We start from the raw sequence: 14,547 nt of genomic DNA, 5'->3' as shown, positions 1-14,547 counted from the left end.
GTGGGGTGGGTGAGTGAGTGGTTGGGGAGCGGTGGTGTAGCAGTTAGCGCGCTGCACTACGAACCCGGCGACACAAGTTCGATTCCCGCTCACGACCTACAACAGTGGCGGATATTTTAACCGGGCCTGGGCCTCCTCTAGGTCGACTCAGCCTTGAGTGAGTGCCGTGTGCTATTGACGGACTGTCGGGGCAAGTGCAGTTAGCGAGCACCACGAGGGGGTGGTGTGGCCGTCACCCCGCCCGTCCGCCTTTGTCTCCCCAGTAGCGATGTTCACACACCACACCAGGTACTCATTTGAGGCCAAGTCGACCTCGGGGAGGTCCAAAATCCGCTGCCGCTGTGAGTATGACCGCCAGAGTCCACGTGTTGATGGTTTATGGGACTGTCCATACATGACGTCACGCACCTGGGGGGGGGGGGTTAGACATTTGTGACGATGTGTGACAAGGAGGGGGGGGTGGGGGTGAGAAATGTGACGTCACATCAAAATGCGCAACTTTAAATAAATATAGACAACACGTTCTACTTAATTAAATAGACTTTTTAATAAATGTTTTCTCATACAACATCAGAGTGCAGCGCCACATTAAATACGCACTACAATGACAATAGTTTAAAGTGATTTGAAGCATATTCTTGGTTCTTCCGGTAAAGTCACGTTGAAGGGAAACAATAAAATAATAAAATATATAAAACAATAAAATTCTCACGACGTTTCGACTGTAACACCTGATGATGACTGTTTGTGTTACAGTCGAAACGTCGTGAGAATTTTATTGTTATTTATTATTATTTTATTGTTTCCCTTCAACGTGACTTTACCGAAAGAACCAAGAATATGAATCACTGCAGTCACGAAAGCTTTAAATCAAAATGATTTGAAGCATGTTTTATTTTCAAAATGGAAATGTTTTTTTGGGGGGGGGAGGGAGGACAGAGCTTTGTGACGAGATCAGCTAAGGGGCATTGTGGGCACTTTGTGAGTGATGACTTCGACCTCTTCATGGTTTTTGTTCTTTGAGTGATTTGTTAACCTTTCATCGACAGCACTTTGCACTCCTATCATGTTTTTGGTATCGATATCACTGTAACGTTCTGACCCACGTGCCCCCTACCGGACATCTGCGAAAAAGAGCTTTTCAGCTCATCGAATTCCTCCAGTGTGAGTGTAGATTGTGTTTTTGTGTTATTCTGATATTCGTGCGGCAAAAACCGGAAGCCAATGCAGCTCAGCGAAGCACAAGACGGGCAACGGTGGCTAGCAGCCGTCACTCCGATTAGCACGGTGGGCTACGTACGGTGCGAAAGAAGTCCAACGTGCGGCACGTTCACATGATCAACGCACGTGGTGGTGGTTGCGGCGGGCCGATGGGGGAGCTTTGATCGTCAATTAATTTTTGCCTCGGTGAGGCGCGAGGAGATATGCAGGTGAGAGAAGAGGTGAGCTGAGAGAAACGCAGGTGAGAGAAGAGGTGTAGTGAGATGAGAGAGATGCAGGTGAGGGAAGAGGTGAGATGAGATGCAGGTGAGAGAAGAGCTGTAGTGAGATGAGAGAGACGCAGGTGAGAGAAGAGATGAGAGAGATGCAGGTGAGAGAAGAGGTGAGATGAGATGCAGGTGAGAGAAGAGGTGTAGTGAGATGAGAGAGATGCAGGTGAGAGAAGAGGTGTAGTGAGATGAGAGAGATGCAGGTAAGAGAAGAGATGAGAGAGATGCAGGTGAGAGAAGAGGTGAGATGAGAGAGACGCAGAGAAGAGGTGAGATGAAATGCAGGTGAGAGAAGAGGTGTAGTGAGATGAGAGAGAAGCAGAGAAGAGGTGAGATGAGAAAGACGCAGAGAAGAGGTGTAGTGAGATGAGAGAGACGCAGCAATAAAGTTCAACATACAGCAGCCCTGGCGACTACACCCCCCCTCCACCCCCCCTCCACCCCCCCTCCACCCCCGACCTTGCCCAGTGCTGCTCACGTGGATCAACTGCTGGAGCGTGCGCTGGGCAACACGTGTCCAGGACGTGTTCACGGCGGGCAAGCTCCTCGCCCTGGCGCTCATCGTCGTCATGGGCCTCGTGCAGATCTGCAAGGGTGAGTGAGCGGCACAACGGTGCCGCTGGTCGACGACGTGAATAGGAGATGTTAACGACCTCGCCCGGTACACAGGAGGTCGTGGGTTCAATCCCGATCCTGACGCCTGCTGCTGTATATATGCAGTTTGCGGTCTCTCTCTCTCTCTCGTCATCATCACTGTGGCTCGGAGATGTTAACTACCTCGCCTGGTACACAGGACGTCGTGGGTTCGATCCCGACCCTGACGCCTGCTGTGCATATTTGGAATTTGCGGTGTCTCTCTCTCTCCCTGTGGTCACGTGGAATTTTCTGCGGGTCCTCCGGTGTTTCCCCTTCACATTTAGAATCAACGTCACTCGTTTAGAGTCTTTGGCTGCTGCTATGAATTTCCACGTGATAAGCCGCTTCGTTGAGCTATCATTTGTGGTCAGGTCGCTTCTGAAAAAAAAAGCTAAACAGCTCAGTGGGGTCTTACCTGGTCAAACAAAACGTAGTTCAGTTGATAGTTTAGTTTGGATGTGCGTGTGTGTCGGGGGGAGCGGTAGTGCATAGCGGTTAGCGCGCTGCGCTACAAACCCGGCGTCCCGAGTTCGATTCCCGCTCACGGCCGGCGACGATTATCTGAACCGGTCCCGTAGGTCGACTCAGACGAGTAGCTGGTGCGGTGTGTAAACATCGCCACTGGGGAGACAAAGGCGGCCGGGCGTGGCGCTGGCCACCCACCCAACCCACGTGCGCCGTGCCTGCCTTGAGTAGCACCTCTGATTAGCACGGTTGGCTCGGCTCGGTACGGTGCGAAAAAAGTTCAACATACATACGTAGGTGCCCCCAGTAGCACTTGCCCCTATCGTCTGTTAAGGCTAAAAGGGGGGCAAGTTCGATTCGCCTAGGTCGACTCAGCCTCAAATCGGTACCTGGTGCGGTGTGTAAACGTCGCCGCTGGGGAGACAAAGGCGGCCGTGCGTGGTGCTGGCCACATGGTGCTGGCCACGCACCCCCACCTGCCGGCCTTGATAGGTGCTGCTCGCTGACAACACTTGCCCCTACAGTCTGTCGAGGCTATACGGGGGGTCTTTGTCTTTGATGCGGTCACGGTGCACCTCTCCTGTCACCCAGTGCGTCACTCGTGGTGTCACCCGGTGCGTCACTCACGGTGTCACCCGGTGCGTCACTCGTGGTGTCACCCGGTGCGTCACTCGTGGTGTCACCCGGTGCGTCACTCGTGGTGTCACCCGGTGCGTCACTCGTGGTGTCACCCGGCGCGTCACTCACGGTGTCACCCGGTGCGTCACTCACGGTGTCACCCGGTGCGTCACTCGTGGTGTCACCCGGTGCGTCACTCGTGGTGTCACCCGGTGCGTCACTCGTGGTGTCACCCGGTGCGTCACTCGTGGTGTCACCCGGCGCGTCACTCACGGTGTCACCCGGCGCGTCACTCACGGTGTCACTCGGTGCGTCACTCGTGGTGTCACCCGGTGCGTCACTCGTGGTGTCACCCGGTGCGTCACTCGTGGTGTCACCCGGTGCGTCACTCGTGGTGTCACTCGTGGTGTCACTCACGGTGCGTCACTCGTGGTGTCACTCACGGTGTCACCCGGTGCGTCACTCACGGTGTCACTCGGCGCGTCACTCACGGTGTCACCCGGTGCGTCACTCACGGTGTCACCCGGTGCGTCACTCATGGTGTCACCCCTCATGGACCGTACGAGACCATACAGAATCCTTAGTAATGTTTTTTGTACTAATGACAAAACCAGCGACTATAAGGAGCAGCGACGAACACAACAGCGCGTGCTCGTGGCGCGTGCACACGAAACCACGTGACTCGAAGCGTCACTTTCGTTGGGCAACATTGACTGCTCTGACCGGAGCGCATTAGAAGGTTCACAAAATAAATTAGCAGAGTTTTAGCCTTGTAGGTTGTATTGATACAGTACGCGCAAGCTGGGCTTACGAAAACATTTCTTGTTATATAACCACAAAGATATATTTTTTTAGTAAAAATACATTTCTGCTGAAACACTGCGCAAAAATTATTTATCGACAGTCATTTTGATGTCACCCCCCCCCCCCTCCTCTGATGGTGTCACCCGGTGCTGTCCGCACTCCCTGAGTGACGCCACTGCCTGTTGCCCCGCGATAGCGATCTTTAATTACACAATATTATCTCTGTCGCGATACGGAAATACGTCGGCTTCCACGGATAATTGGCGTCAGGAGTGGCGGAGTTGTCTGTCGCTGTGGTTACGATGATGATGATGTCTCCTATTGATCTGTGTGCGAGTCTATGGGGCTCTGTCTGTGTACGTCTGCATCTGAATCTATAGATCTCTGTGTGCGTCTGTGAGTCTCTGGGTCTCTGTGTGCACCTTTACATGTCAGCGGAGATGCACAAGCGCAAAAAAACGACTCAAGTGAAAGATCATAATACGTGTATATTGTACAGGCGACGTTTCAGACAATGACCCTACATTAAATCCTCACTGAATCTTACATATCATGATGTGAGTCTACGAGTCTCTGTGTGAGTCTCTGGGCTCTGGGTCTCTGCGTCTGTCCGTCCGTTCATCCGTCTCTTCATCCGTCAAAATATCTGTCTGGCTAACTCCCCGACCATCCATCTCTCCATCCATCTCTCCGTCTATTCATCCATCTCTCCATCCATTTATTCATCCATCTTTCCGTCCATTCATCCATCTCTCCATCCATTTATTCATCCATCTCTCCGTCCATTCATCCATCTCTCCATCCATTTATTCATCCATCTCTCCGTCCATTCATCCATCTCTCCATCCATTTATTCATCCATCTCTCCGTCCATTCATCCATCTCTCCATCCATTTATTCATCCATCTCTCCGTCCATTCATCCATCTCTCCATCCATTTATTCATCCATCTCTCCGTCCATTCATCCATCTCTCCATCCATTTATTCATCCATCTCTCCGTCCATTCATCCATCTCTCCATCCATTTATTCATCCATCTCTCCGTCCATTCATCCATCTCTCCATCCATTTATTCATCCATCTCTCCGTCCATTCATCCATCTCTCCATCCATTTATTCATCCATCTCTCCGTCCATTCATCAATCTCTCCGTCCATCTTCCCGTCCGTCCGTCCGCCTACCCCCCCGCCCCCGCGTCCCAGGTGAGTATCACTGGCTGGTGCCCGCGGTGGCGTTCCGCCCGTGGCAGGAGGTGCACGTGGGGGCCGTGGCCCTGGCGTTCCTGCAGGGGTCCTTCGCCTACGGGGGGTGGAACTTCCTCAACTACGTCACCGAAGAGCTCGTCGACCCCTACCGGTGGGCGAGCGGCGGTCCCTCCCGGCGGTTCCTCCCGGCGGTCCCTCCCAGCGGTTCCTCCCGGCGGTTCCTCTCGACGGTCCCTCCCGGCGGTTCCTCCCGGCGGTTCCTCCCAGCGGTCCCTCCCAGCGGTTCCTCCCGGCGGTCCCTCCCGGCGGTTCCTCTCGACGGTCCCTCCCAGTGGTCCCTCCCAGCGGTTCCTCCCAGTGGTCCCTCCCGGCGGTTCCTCCCGGCGGTCCCACTTGGTGGTCCCTCTCGTCGCGTCACGGCTCCCTCCCTCCCTCTCTCGCGCGTGCAGGAATCTCCCGCGAGCGATCTTCATCTCCATCCCGCTCGTCACCATCGTCTACGTGTCGGCCAACATCGCCTACGTCACCGCCATGTCTCCCCACGAGCTGCTCGCTTCCAACGCCGTGGCCGTGGTGAGTCGTCGTCGGCTACGTCGTCATCGTCGTCAGCAGTAACATCGTCATCGTTGTCGTCGTTAGCAGTAACATCGTCATCGTCGTCAGCAGTAACGTCGTCATCGTTGTTGTCATCAGCAGTAACGTCGTCATCGTCATCGTTGTCGTCGTCAGCAGTAACATCGTCATCGTCGACGTCGTCAGCAGTAACGTCTTCATCGTCATCGCCGTCAGCAGTAACATCGTCATCGTCATTGTCGTCAGCAGTAACATCGTCATCGTTGTCAGCAGTAAAATCGTCATCAGCAGTAACGTCATCATCAGCATCATCATCAGTTGCAACATCGTCATTGTTGTCATCATCATGATCGTCGTCGTCACCGGTAACGAGGTTTAATTAGCTGTGGGTAAATCGTCAATCAATCAGTCTCAAGTTTTACCTTCACATCGACTCATCCCCCCCCCCTACTCTCCATGCATCTCCTCTCCACCCCCCCGTGCCCCCCCTACTCTCCATGCATCTCCTCTCCACCCCCCGTGCCCCCCCTACTCTCCATGCATCTCCTCTCCATCCCCCCGTGCCCCCCCCCTACTCTCCATGCATCTCCTCTCCACCCCCCGTGCCCCTCCCCACTCTCCATGCATCTCCTCTCCATCCCCCCGTGCCCCCCCCCACTCTCCATGCATCTCCTCTCCACCCCCCCGTGCCCCCCTACTCTCCATGCATCTCCTCTCCACCTCCCCGTGCCCCCCCCTCTCTTCTCGGTGCGTGCCCCCCCCCCAGACGTTCGGAGAGAAGCTGCTGGGCCCCCTGTCCGTGCTGATGCCGTTCTCCGTGGCGTTGTCGACGTTTGGCGGAGTCAACGGATCCCTCTTCACCTCCTCCAGGTCGCACAGACAAGCCGAGTGTTGTTACACCACCACCACTAACAACAACAACAACACAGACAAGCCGAGCGTCGTTACACCACCAACAACAACAACACAGTCAATCCGAGTGTTGTTACACCACCACCACTAACAACAGCAACACAAACAAGCCGAGCGTCGTTACACCACCACTAACAACAACAACACAGACAAGCCGAGTGTTGTTACACCACCACCAACAACACAGACAAGCCGAGTGTTGTTACATCACCACCACTAACAACAACACAGACAAGCCGAGTGTTGTTACACCACCACCAACAACACAGACAAGCCGAGTGTTGTTACATCACCACCACTAACAACAACAACAACACAAACAAGCTGAGCGTCGTTACACCACCACCACTAACAACAACAACAACAACACAAACAAGCCGAGCGTCGTTACACCACCACCACTAACAACAACAACACAGACAAGCCGAGTGTTGTTACACCACCACCAACAACAACACAGACAAGCCGAGTGTTGTTACACCACCACTAACAACAACAACACAGACAAGCCGAGTGTTTTTACACCACCACCACTAACAACAACAACACAGACACTTTTGTCATCTGGCCACATGGCCGGCCTGCTCTAGACCAATTCTTCGACCACATCAATTCCATACACCCAGCCATCAGATTTACTATGGAAGTCGAAATAGATGGCAAGATACCTTTTTTGGATGTCCTAATTAAAAAGAGACCTGATGGTTCAATGAGCCACTCTATCTACAGGAAAGCTACCCATACGGATGCTTATCTGAAACCGGATTCCCACCACCATCCATCACAGAAGAATTCTCTCATCAAGACTCTGTATCATAGAGCCCAATGCATATCCGACCAGGAACAAATAAGCAGTGAACTCAAGCATGTACACCAAGCTCTTAGGGCTAATGGTTACTCCGACTATACAATCCGCAAAGCTATCACTCAAACCATGAAGAAGAACCCTCTTGAGGAGCCTTTCAAAACCATCACTTTACCCTACATTGCGGGGATCACAAAAAAGATCTCCAAAATCTTGAATAAACACAAGATCCAGGTCCGTTTCAACACATTACATAAAATCTGTGATCTGGTTCCGTCTGTAAAAGATGTGATTCCGGACATACAATACCCTGGTGTCTACAAACTAAGTTGCCTCTGTGGTAGTAGTTACATTGGAGAAACCAAACGCCATGTCTCGGACCGCATTCGTGAACACAAAGCAGACCTTAAACACGGTAGGACCAACACCTCGGCCGTGGCAGATCATTGTTCTAATTCAGTAGGCGCACATGCCATTCACTTTTCCAAGACAGAGGTTCTTTGTAAGCCATCTGGCTTCCATGAGAGATTCGTTCATGAGGCTATCCACATATACAAGCACAGAGACAATTTCAACCGAGAAGATGGATTCTATCTTAGCAATCATTGGAAAGATTTGATAAACCATTTCAGGTCTTAATTGATTGTTCACGCTTACAGTGGCTTTCAGACAGCATACATTATAAAAAATTTCGTCTCCCCCCTCCTCTTTTCAGAATATAGATGGACTAGTCCTGGGTAAACTGCCAAATCGTTGCGCGTGGTGCTAACGTTTTTTTTTATAAATAAATAAATGCGCCGTTTAAAAATAAATTTATGCGAACCAACACACCTGAAGATGACCGTTTGAGTTATGGTCGAAACGTCGTGAGAATTTTTTTATTGTTTTATATATATTTTATTATTTTGTTGTTTCTCTTCAACGTGACTTTACCGAAAAAACTAAGAATAAGCCGAGTGTTGTTACACCACCACCACTAACAACAACAACACAGACAAGCCGAGTGTTGTTACACCACCACCAACAACAACACAAACAAGCCGAGCGTCGTTACACCACCACCACCACTAACAACAACAACACAGACAAGCCGAGTGTTGTTACACCACCACCACTAACACCAACAACAACACAAACAAGCCGAGCGTCGTTACACCACCACCACCACTAACAACAACAACACAAACAAGCCGAGCGTCGTTACACCACCACCACTAACAACAACAACACAGACAAGCCGAGTGTTGTTACACCACCACCACCACCAACAACAACACAGACAATCCGAGTGTTGTTACACCACCACCACTAACAACAACAACACAGACAAGCCGAGTGTTGTTACACCACTAACAACAACAACACAGACAATCCGAGTGTTGTTACACCACTAACAACAACACAAACAATCCGAGTGTTGTTACATCACACCGCCTGCGCCTGGCCAGATGCACTCCGAGGCCACGCAGTCTGTCAGGAGGTCACGGGACAGGCAGGCAGACCCACCTCCGATTAGGCGAGGTTGGCTACGTACGGTGCGAGAGAAATTCAACATACGTACACACATACAACACCAACAACACCGCCACCAATACGGCTTTGCTAGATACCACCGACACCACCGCTGTTGCAATCTACACAACCACCTACACGTGCGTCATTATCACTTGCCTCGTCACTACCACCACCTACCTACATAACCACCACCACCACCAAAAGCAGAGATCCCCCGTATAGCCTTTAACAGACTGTTGGGGCAAGTGCTGTTAGCGAGCAGCAGCTATGAAGCCTGGCACGGAACACGAGGTGGTGTTGTCAACACCAAGCACGGCCGCCTTTGTCTCCCCAGTGGCGATGTTTACACACCGCACCTGGGTTACTCATTTGAGGCCGAGGCGACCTAGGGGAGACCAAGGACGAGTTTAGGAGTTCGTCACTGGTGTTGGTCGTGAGCGGGAGTCGAACTCGGATCGCCAGCAACAACAAGGCAACATTTACTGCTCACATTACCAACATCACCAGCACTGACATCACATACACCACCGTGTGTGTGTGTCTGTCTGTAATCCATCTATGTGCCCCTTATGTCTGTCTGTCTGGGGGGAGCAGCGGTTAGTGCACCGTCCATCCATCTGTCTGTCCGTCCATGTGTCTGTACATCCGCCAGTCTGTCTGTCTGTCCATCCGTCCATCGTGTGTCTGTCCGTCCATCCATGTCTGTCCATCAGTCCGTTCTGTCCGTCTGTCCATCCATCCGCTCGTCGAGCCTTCAGCCCGTCAACCCGTCCGTTCATCTGTCCACGTGTCCGTCCGTCCATCCGCCCGTCTATCCATCCGTCTGTCTGTCCGTCTGTCCGTACGTCTGCGTGTCCCCAGGCTGTTCTTTGCCGGTGCGCGTGAAGGCCACCTGCCGGGGCTGCTCGCCATGATCCACGTGGAGCGCTGCACCCCCATCCCCGCGCTGCTCTTCACGGTAACCCCCCCACCCTCCGATCCAGCGGCGATCAAAACGTAAAGGCGCAGGACCCTTACAATTGCCCGCGGCCTTCCGCGCCAGAGGCCGCCCTGGTGGAGGATGTTTGGCCTACTCTTCCGCGCCAGCGAAGACGTCTCGGCGGGAGTGCCCGGACATTCTCGCCCCGCCGGGCTCACGACCTTCAGTTTAATTTGTTCAGTTTCATTTATTAGGTACTAGCTGTACTACCCGGCTTTGCCCGGGACTTGGATTCACCACGCCTGCCGCCTTTGTCTCCCCAGTGGCGATGTTCACACAGCAGAGCAGTTACTCGTTTGAGGCTGAATCGACCTAGGGGAGGCCCAGGACCGGTAAAAATAATCGTCACCGGTGGTGGCCGTGAGTGGGAATCGAACTCGGGTCGCTGGGTTCGTAGCGCGGCACGCTAACCGCTACACTACAATCCGTTACGCTTCCACACAGACACACACAGACACATACACAGCGCGCTAACCACTACACTACAATGCGTTACGCTTTCACATGCGCCGGTCACATGACAGATTTGACGTCAAAGCTCACTTGCCGTGCAAAAAATGGATGCATTATTGAGGTCCCCCCCCCCCCAAAAAGTGTATTTTTATAATTTTTGCATGGTGTACCGTCTGGAATGTACCCACATGACAAATTTCAAGTTTGTTACATGTCGGGAAGTACGCTAAACATTTTGAACAGACAAACATTCACAACTTTGCCTTTTATATATATGTGGAGATAGCCCTGTGAGCCATGCGGCTTTTGACTCGGGTGCAACCGCAACAAACAAAAACATGAACAAGGAAAAAACAGCAAAGTCTTCCAGAAAAAGCACCGTACACAAACGCTGTGTGCAAAAATCCCAGTGTGATGCAAGTCAAACAATAACAACCATAAGACAATTTAGATGAAAGTTATCAGTCTAACTCTGTACTACAACAAACAAACATGGATAAACCCCAAACGTTTTCGAAATCTCCAAAATAAAGCTATAAAATACAATGTAACAACAGTAATCATAGGAACTGTGATTAAAATTTAACAATAAACGATATACATAACATGTACGACCAAACTTTGCAGCCACGGACCTGCCCATCGACCGGCTCTCGCAGGCGCACCTTCTATACTGCGGCGTGGAAGGGAACCGGGAGGATTTGAGAAACTATTCGCCGTCGATTTGAAGCTTTCGTGACTGCAGGAATCCATACTCTTTGGTTCTTTCGGTCAAGTCGCGTGGGTAGAAATAAATTATTCGCCGTAGATTTCAACTCCCACGTAGGGGTAGATCGAACCGGCGGCCTCTGCGCAGCGAGACGTTACCGTGCTAAACCATTACGCGCAAAGCGGCGGAGGCAGCTTGCTAACGAAACACGAACGTTCCCGGTGCAGTGATTTCATTTATTTCATGGACTCAAATCCCGTCGCCAAAACTCCGCCGGTGCCTCTGCCGCCAACCGATTTGGCGGCGGCCTCAACGGCCCCGAGGCCGCACCGAGCGGTTGCGGCGGTCGTCTGCGGCGCCGTCTCCCGGCGACGCGGCCACCGCGCCGGCAGCGGGGAACCACCGCGGGGGAGGGCAAGCCGCTGGGCGACGCGCGAACGAGGACGCGCGCCCACGAGCGCTTGCCCCAGGTCGACTCAGCCTCAAATGAGAACCTGGCGCGGTGTGTAAACATCGCTACTGGGGAGACAAAGGCGGCCGGGCGTGGTGCTGGCCACCCCACCCCCTCGTGTGCCGTGCCGGCCTTCGTAGGTGCTCGCGAACAGCACTTGCCCCGACAGTCTGTTAAGGCTACACGGGATGGATCTTTGTGTGCGTGCGTGCGCGTGGTGCAGCGGTTAGCTAGCACGCTGCGCTACGAACCCGGCGAGCCGAGTTCGATTCCCGCTCGCGGCCACCACCACCAGGGGCGATTTATCTGAACCGGTCCAGGGCCTCCACCTAGGTCGACTCGGCCTCAAACGAGTACCCGGTGCGACGCGCGAACGTCGACGCTGGGGAGACAAAGGCGGCCGTGGTTGCTGGCCGCCTTCACGGGTGCCGCCCGGTTGAGGCTACAGGCGGGGACGACTCCTGCGTCCCTCTCTCGCAGTGCGTGACGACGCTGCTGATGCTGCTGACGAGCGACATGTACACCCTCATCAACTACGTCGGCTTCATCAACTACCTCTTCTACGGGGTGGCTGTGGCGGGGCTGCTCGTGCTGCGGTGGACGAAGCCGGACATCCCACGGCCGATCAAGGTAGCCGGGGCGGTCTAGGCGCGGTGACGCCGCCGCAGATTGATTCGACCTCGGCGATGCATTGGAAGGGAACAAAAAATAATGATGAAAACGGAACTGTTTTTATTGTACCAGGTAAGGCCCCACTGAGCTATGTAGCTATTTTTCAGAAGCGACTCTGGCTGTCACGAATGATGGCTCCACGAGCGGCGGCTTATCACGTGGAGATTTATGGCGGCAGCCAGATGCTCTAAACGCGTGGCGTCCTTTGTAAATGTGGAGGGGGGAAAACATCCCCGGAGGATCCGGAGATAAATCCAAGCGACCACGGAGAAAGAGAGAGAGAGAGGTGAACTCCCAGCTAGGCATCGGCAACTTTTCAAACGAGAGACATGTTGCTTGCTTTTGCTCTTTTTACCGAAATAGTTTTAAGAGCCGCCGCACCACACGCACAGCAGCAGGTATAAAGCAGATGACGATAACACACACATTCGGACTTGGTGATGGAATAAACCGCGTTTCTTTAGTTCCCCCACCCCTCCCCCGAGTTATTCTTTAACAATAACATTTTGACTGTGGTACATTTTGTCGTCACCAAGACATTCCACAGTGACCCCATTCCCTGCAATATTTTAATCGATTGCCTTATGTAAAATTACGTATCAGATTAAAAAAAGGCTGCCCGCAAAGGGGGGGAGGGGGGGGTGGGGCAGCCGAAGAGCCGCTACACACGCGGCTCCAGATGTGAGCCACCGGGGAAGGCAGACGAGTGAAGTAGATGGAGAGCCAGATAGAGAGACAGAGCGTCAAACAGACAGAGAGACAGACAGAAAGAGCGCCAGAAAAACAGAGAGACATAGAGAGACAGAGAGCCAGATAGAGAGCCAGATAGACAGAGAGCCAGACAGACGGACAGAGAGCCAGACAGAGCCAGACAGACAGAGAGCCAGACAGACAGAGAGCCAGACAGACAGAGAGCCAGCCAGACGGACAGAGAACCAGACAGAGCCAGACAGACAGAGAGCCAGCCAGACGGACAGAGAGCCAGACAGACAGAGCCAGACAGACTGAGCCAGACGGACAGAGAGCCAGACAGATAGAGAGCCAGACAGACAGAGAGCCAGACAGACAGAGAGCCAGCCAGACAGACAGAGAGCCAGACAGACAGAGAGCCAGCCAGACAGAGAGCCAGACAGAGCGGTGGTGGACGGGTTCAAGGTCACGATGGCCGCGCCGGTCTCTGAATTTTTTTTCGTGGAATGTCTGCCCCACCTCTTCCCACCACCCCACCCTGTGCCGAACTCGCATTGAAATGAAAAACAACGATGAACTAAATCAGGCTACGATGGCCGTGGAGCAGCCGTGGTGGCGGCTAAAGGTCGTGTGCGTGTCGCCCAGTGGTGGATAAAGCGAGTGCGGGGCCTGTAGCAAATGTTATAAAGGGGCCCTAAAATAAATATAAAAAACACGTAAATATTAAAACATACATTTTTTTACTTGCATAGTAAAGTCATTGTATTTTTTTTTCATTTGCTATACAGCCAGACAATACGGGAAATCGCTAACCTTAAACACCCAGTCGTTCTTAAAAAATCAAGCCGGTATAGTACTATAGTTATAGAGCAAGTGCAGAATCACTGAACCGGAATTGATAGCTTGAAAGCGTTTAGCGCGGGGCCCTTGAAAGTGCGGGACCCGTAGCTACTACACATATGCATGTGTAGTAGCTACTACATATGTAGTAGCTACTACACATGCAGCTACTACACATGTAGCTACTACACATGTAGCTACTACACATGTACAGTGAGGGAAAAAAGTATTTGATCCCCTGCTGATTTTGTACGTTTGCCCACTGACAAAGAAATGTTCAGTCTATAATTTTAATGGTAGGTTTATTTGAACAGTGAGAGACAGAATAACAACAAAAAAATACAGAAAAACGCATGTCAAAAATGTTATACATTGATTTGAATTTTTATGAGGGAAATAAGTATTTGGCCCCTCTGCAAAACATGACTTAGTACTTGGTGGCAAACCCCTTGTTGGCAATCACAGAGGTCAGACGTTTCTTGTAGTTGGCCACCAGGTTTGCACACATCTCAGGAGGGGCTTTGTTCCACTCCTCTTTACAGATCTTCTCCCAGTCATTAAGGTTTCGAGGCTGACGTTTGGCAACTCGAACCTTCAGCTCCCTCCACAGATTTTCTATGGGATTAAGGTCTGGAGACTGGCTAGGCCACTCCAGGACCTTAATGTGCTTCTTATTGAGCCACTCCTTTGTTGCCTTGGCTGTGTGTTTTGGGTAATTGTCATGCTGGA

At 52.2% G+C, this 14,547-nt stretch overlaps 1 protein-coding gene across 1 annotated transcript in view; it reads left to right on the top strand.

The window, feature by feature from the left end:
- The window catches only part of LOC116952062 (large neutral amino acids transporter small subunit 2-like), a 37,542-nt gene that overhangs the window by 15,900 nt on the left and 7,095 nt on the right, over window positions 1-14,547 (top strand). Inside the window, exons 4-9 of the mRNA XM_032971087.2 lie at window positions 1,959-2,084; window positions 5,217-5,370; window positions 5,669-5,792; window positions 6,559-6,662; window positions 9,886-9,982; window positions 12,097-12,246. Of these exons, the coding sequence (XP_032826978.1) occupies window positions 1,959-2,084; window positions 5,217-5,370; window positions 5,669-5,792; window positions 6,559-6,662; window positions 9,886-9,982; window positions 12,097-12,246 (755 nt within the window). The remainder of the gene's footprint in view (window positions 1-1,958; window positions 2,085-5,216; window positions 5,371-5,668; window positions 5,793-6,558; window positions 6,663-9,885; window positions 9,983-12,096; window positions 12,247-14,547) is intronic.

Source organism: Petromyzon marinus, chromosome 45 (assembly GCF_048934315.1).
Source record: "Petromyzon marinus isolate PM22_M1 ecotype Great Lakes invasive population chromosome 45, UKy_Petmar_22M1.pri1.0, whole genome shotgun sequence".
NCBI lineage: Eukaryota > Metazoa > Chordata > Hyperoartia > Petromyzontiformes > Petromyzontidae > Petromyzon > Petromyzon marinus.
This window is presented reverse-complemented; position numbering and strand designations above follow the sequence as displayed.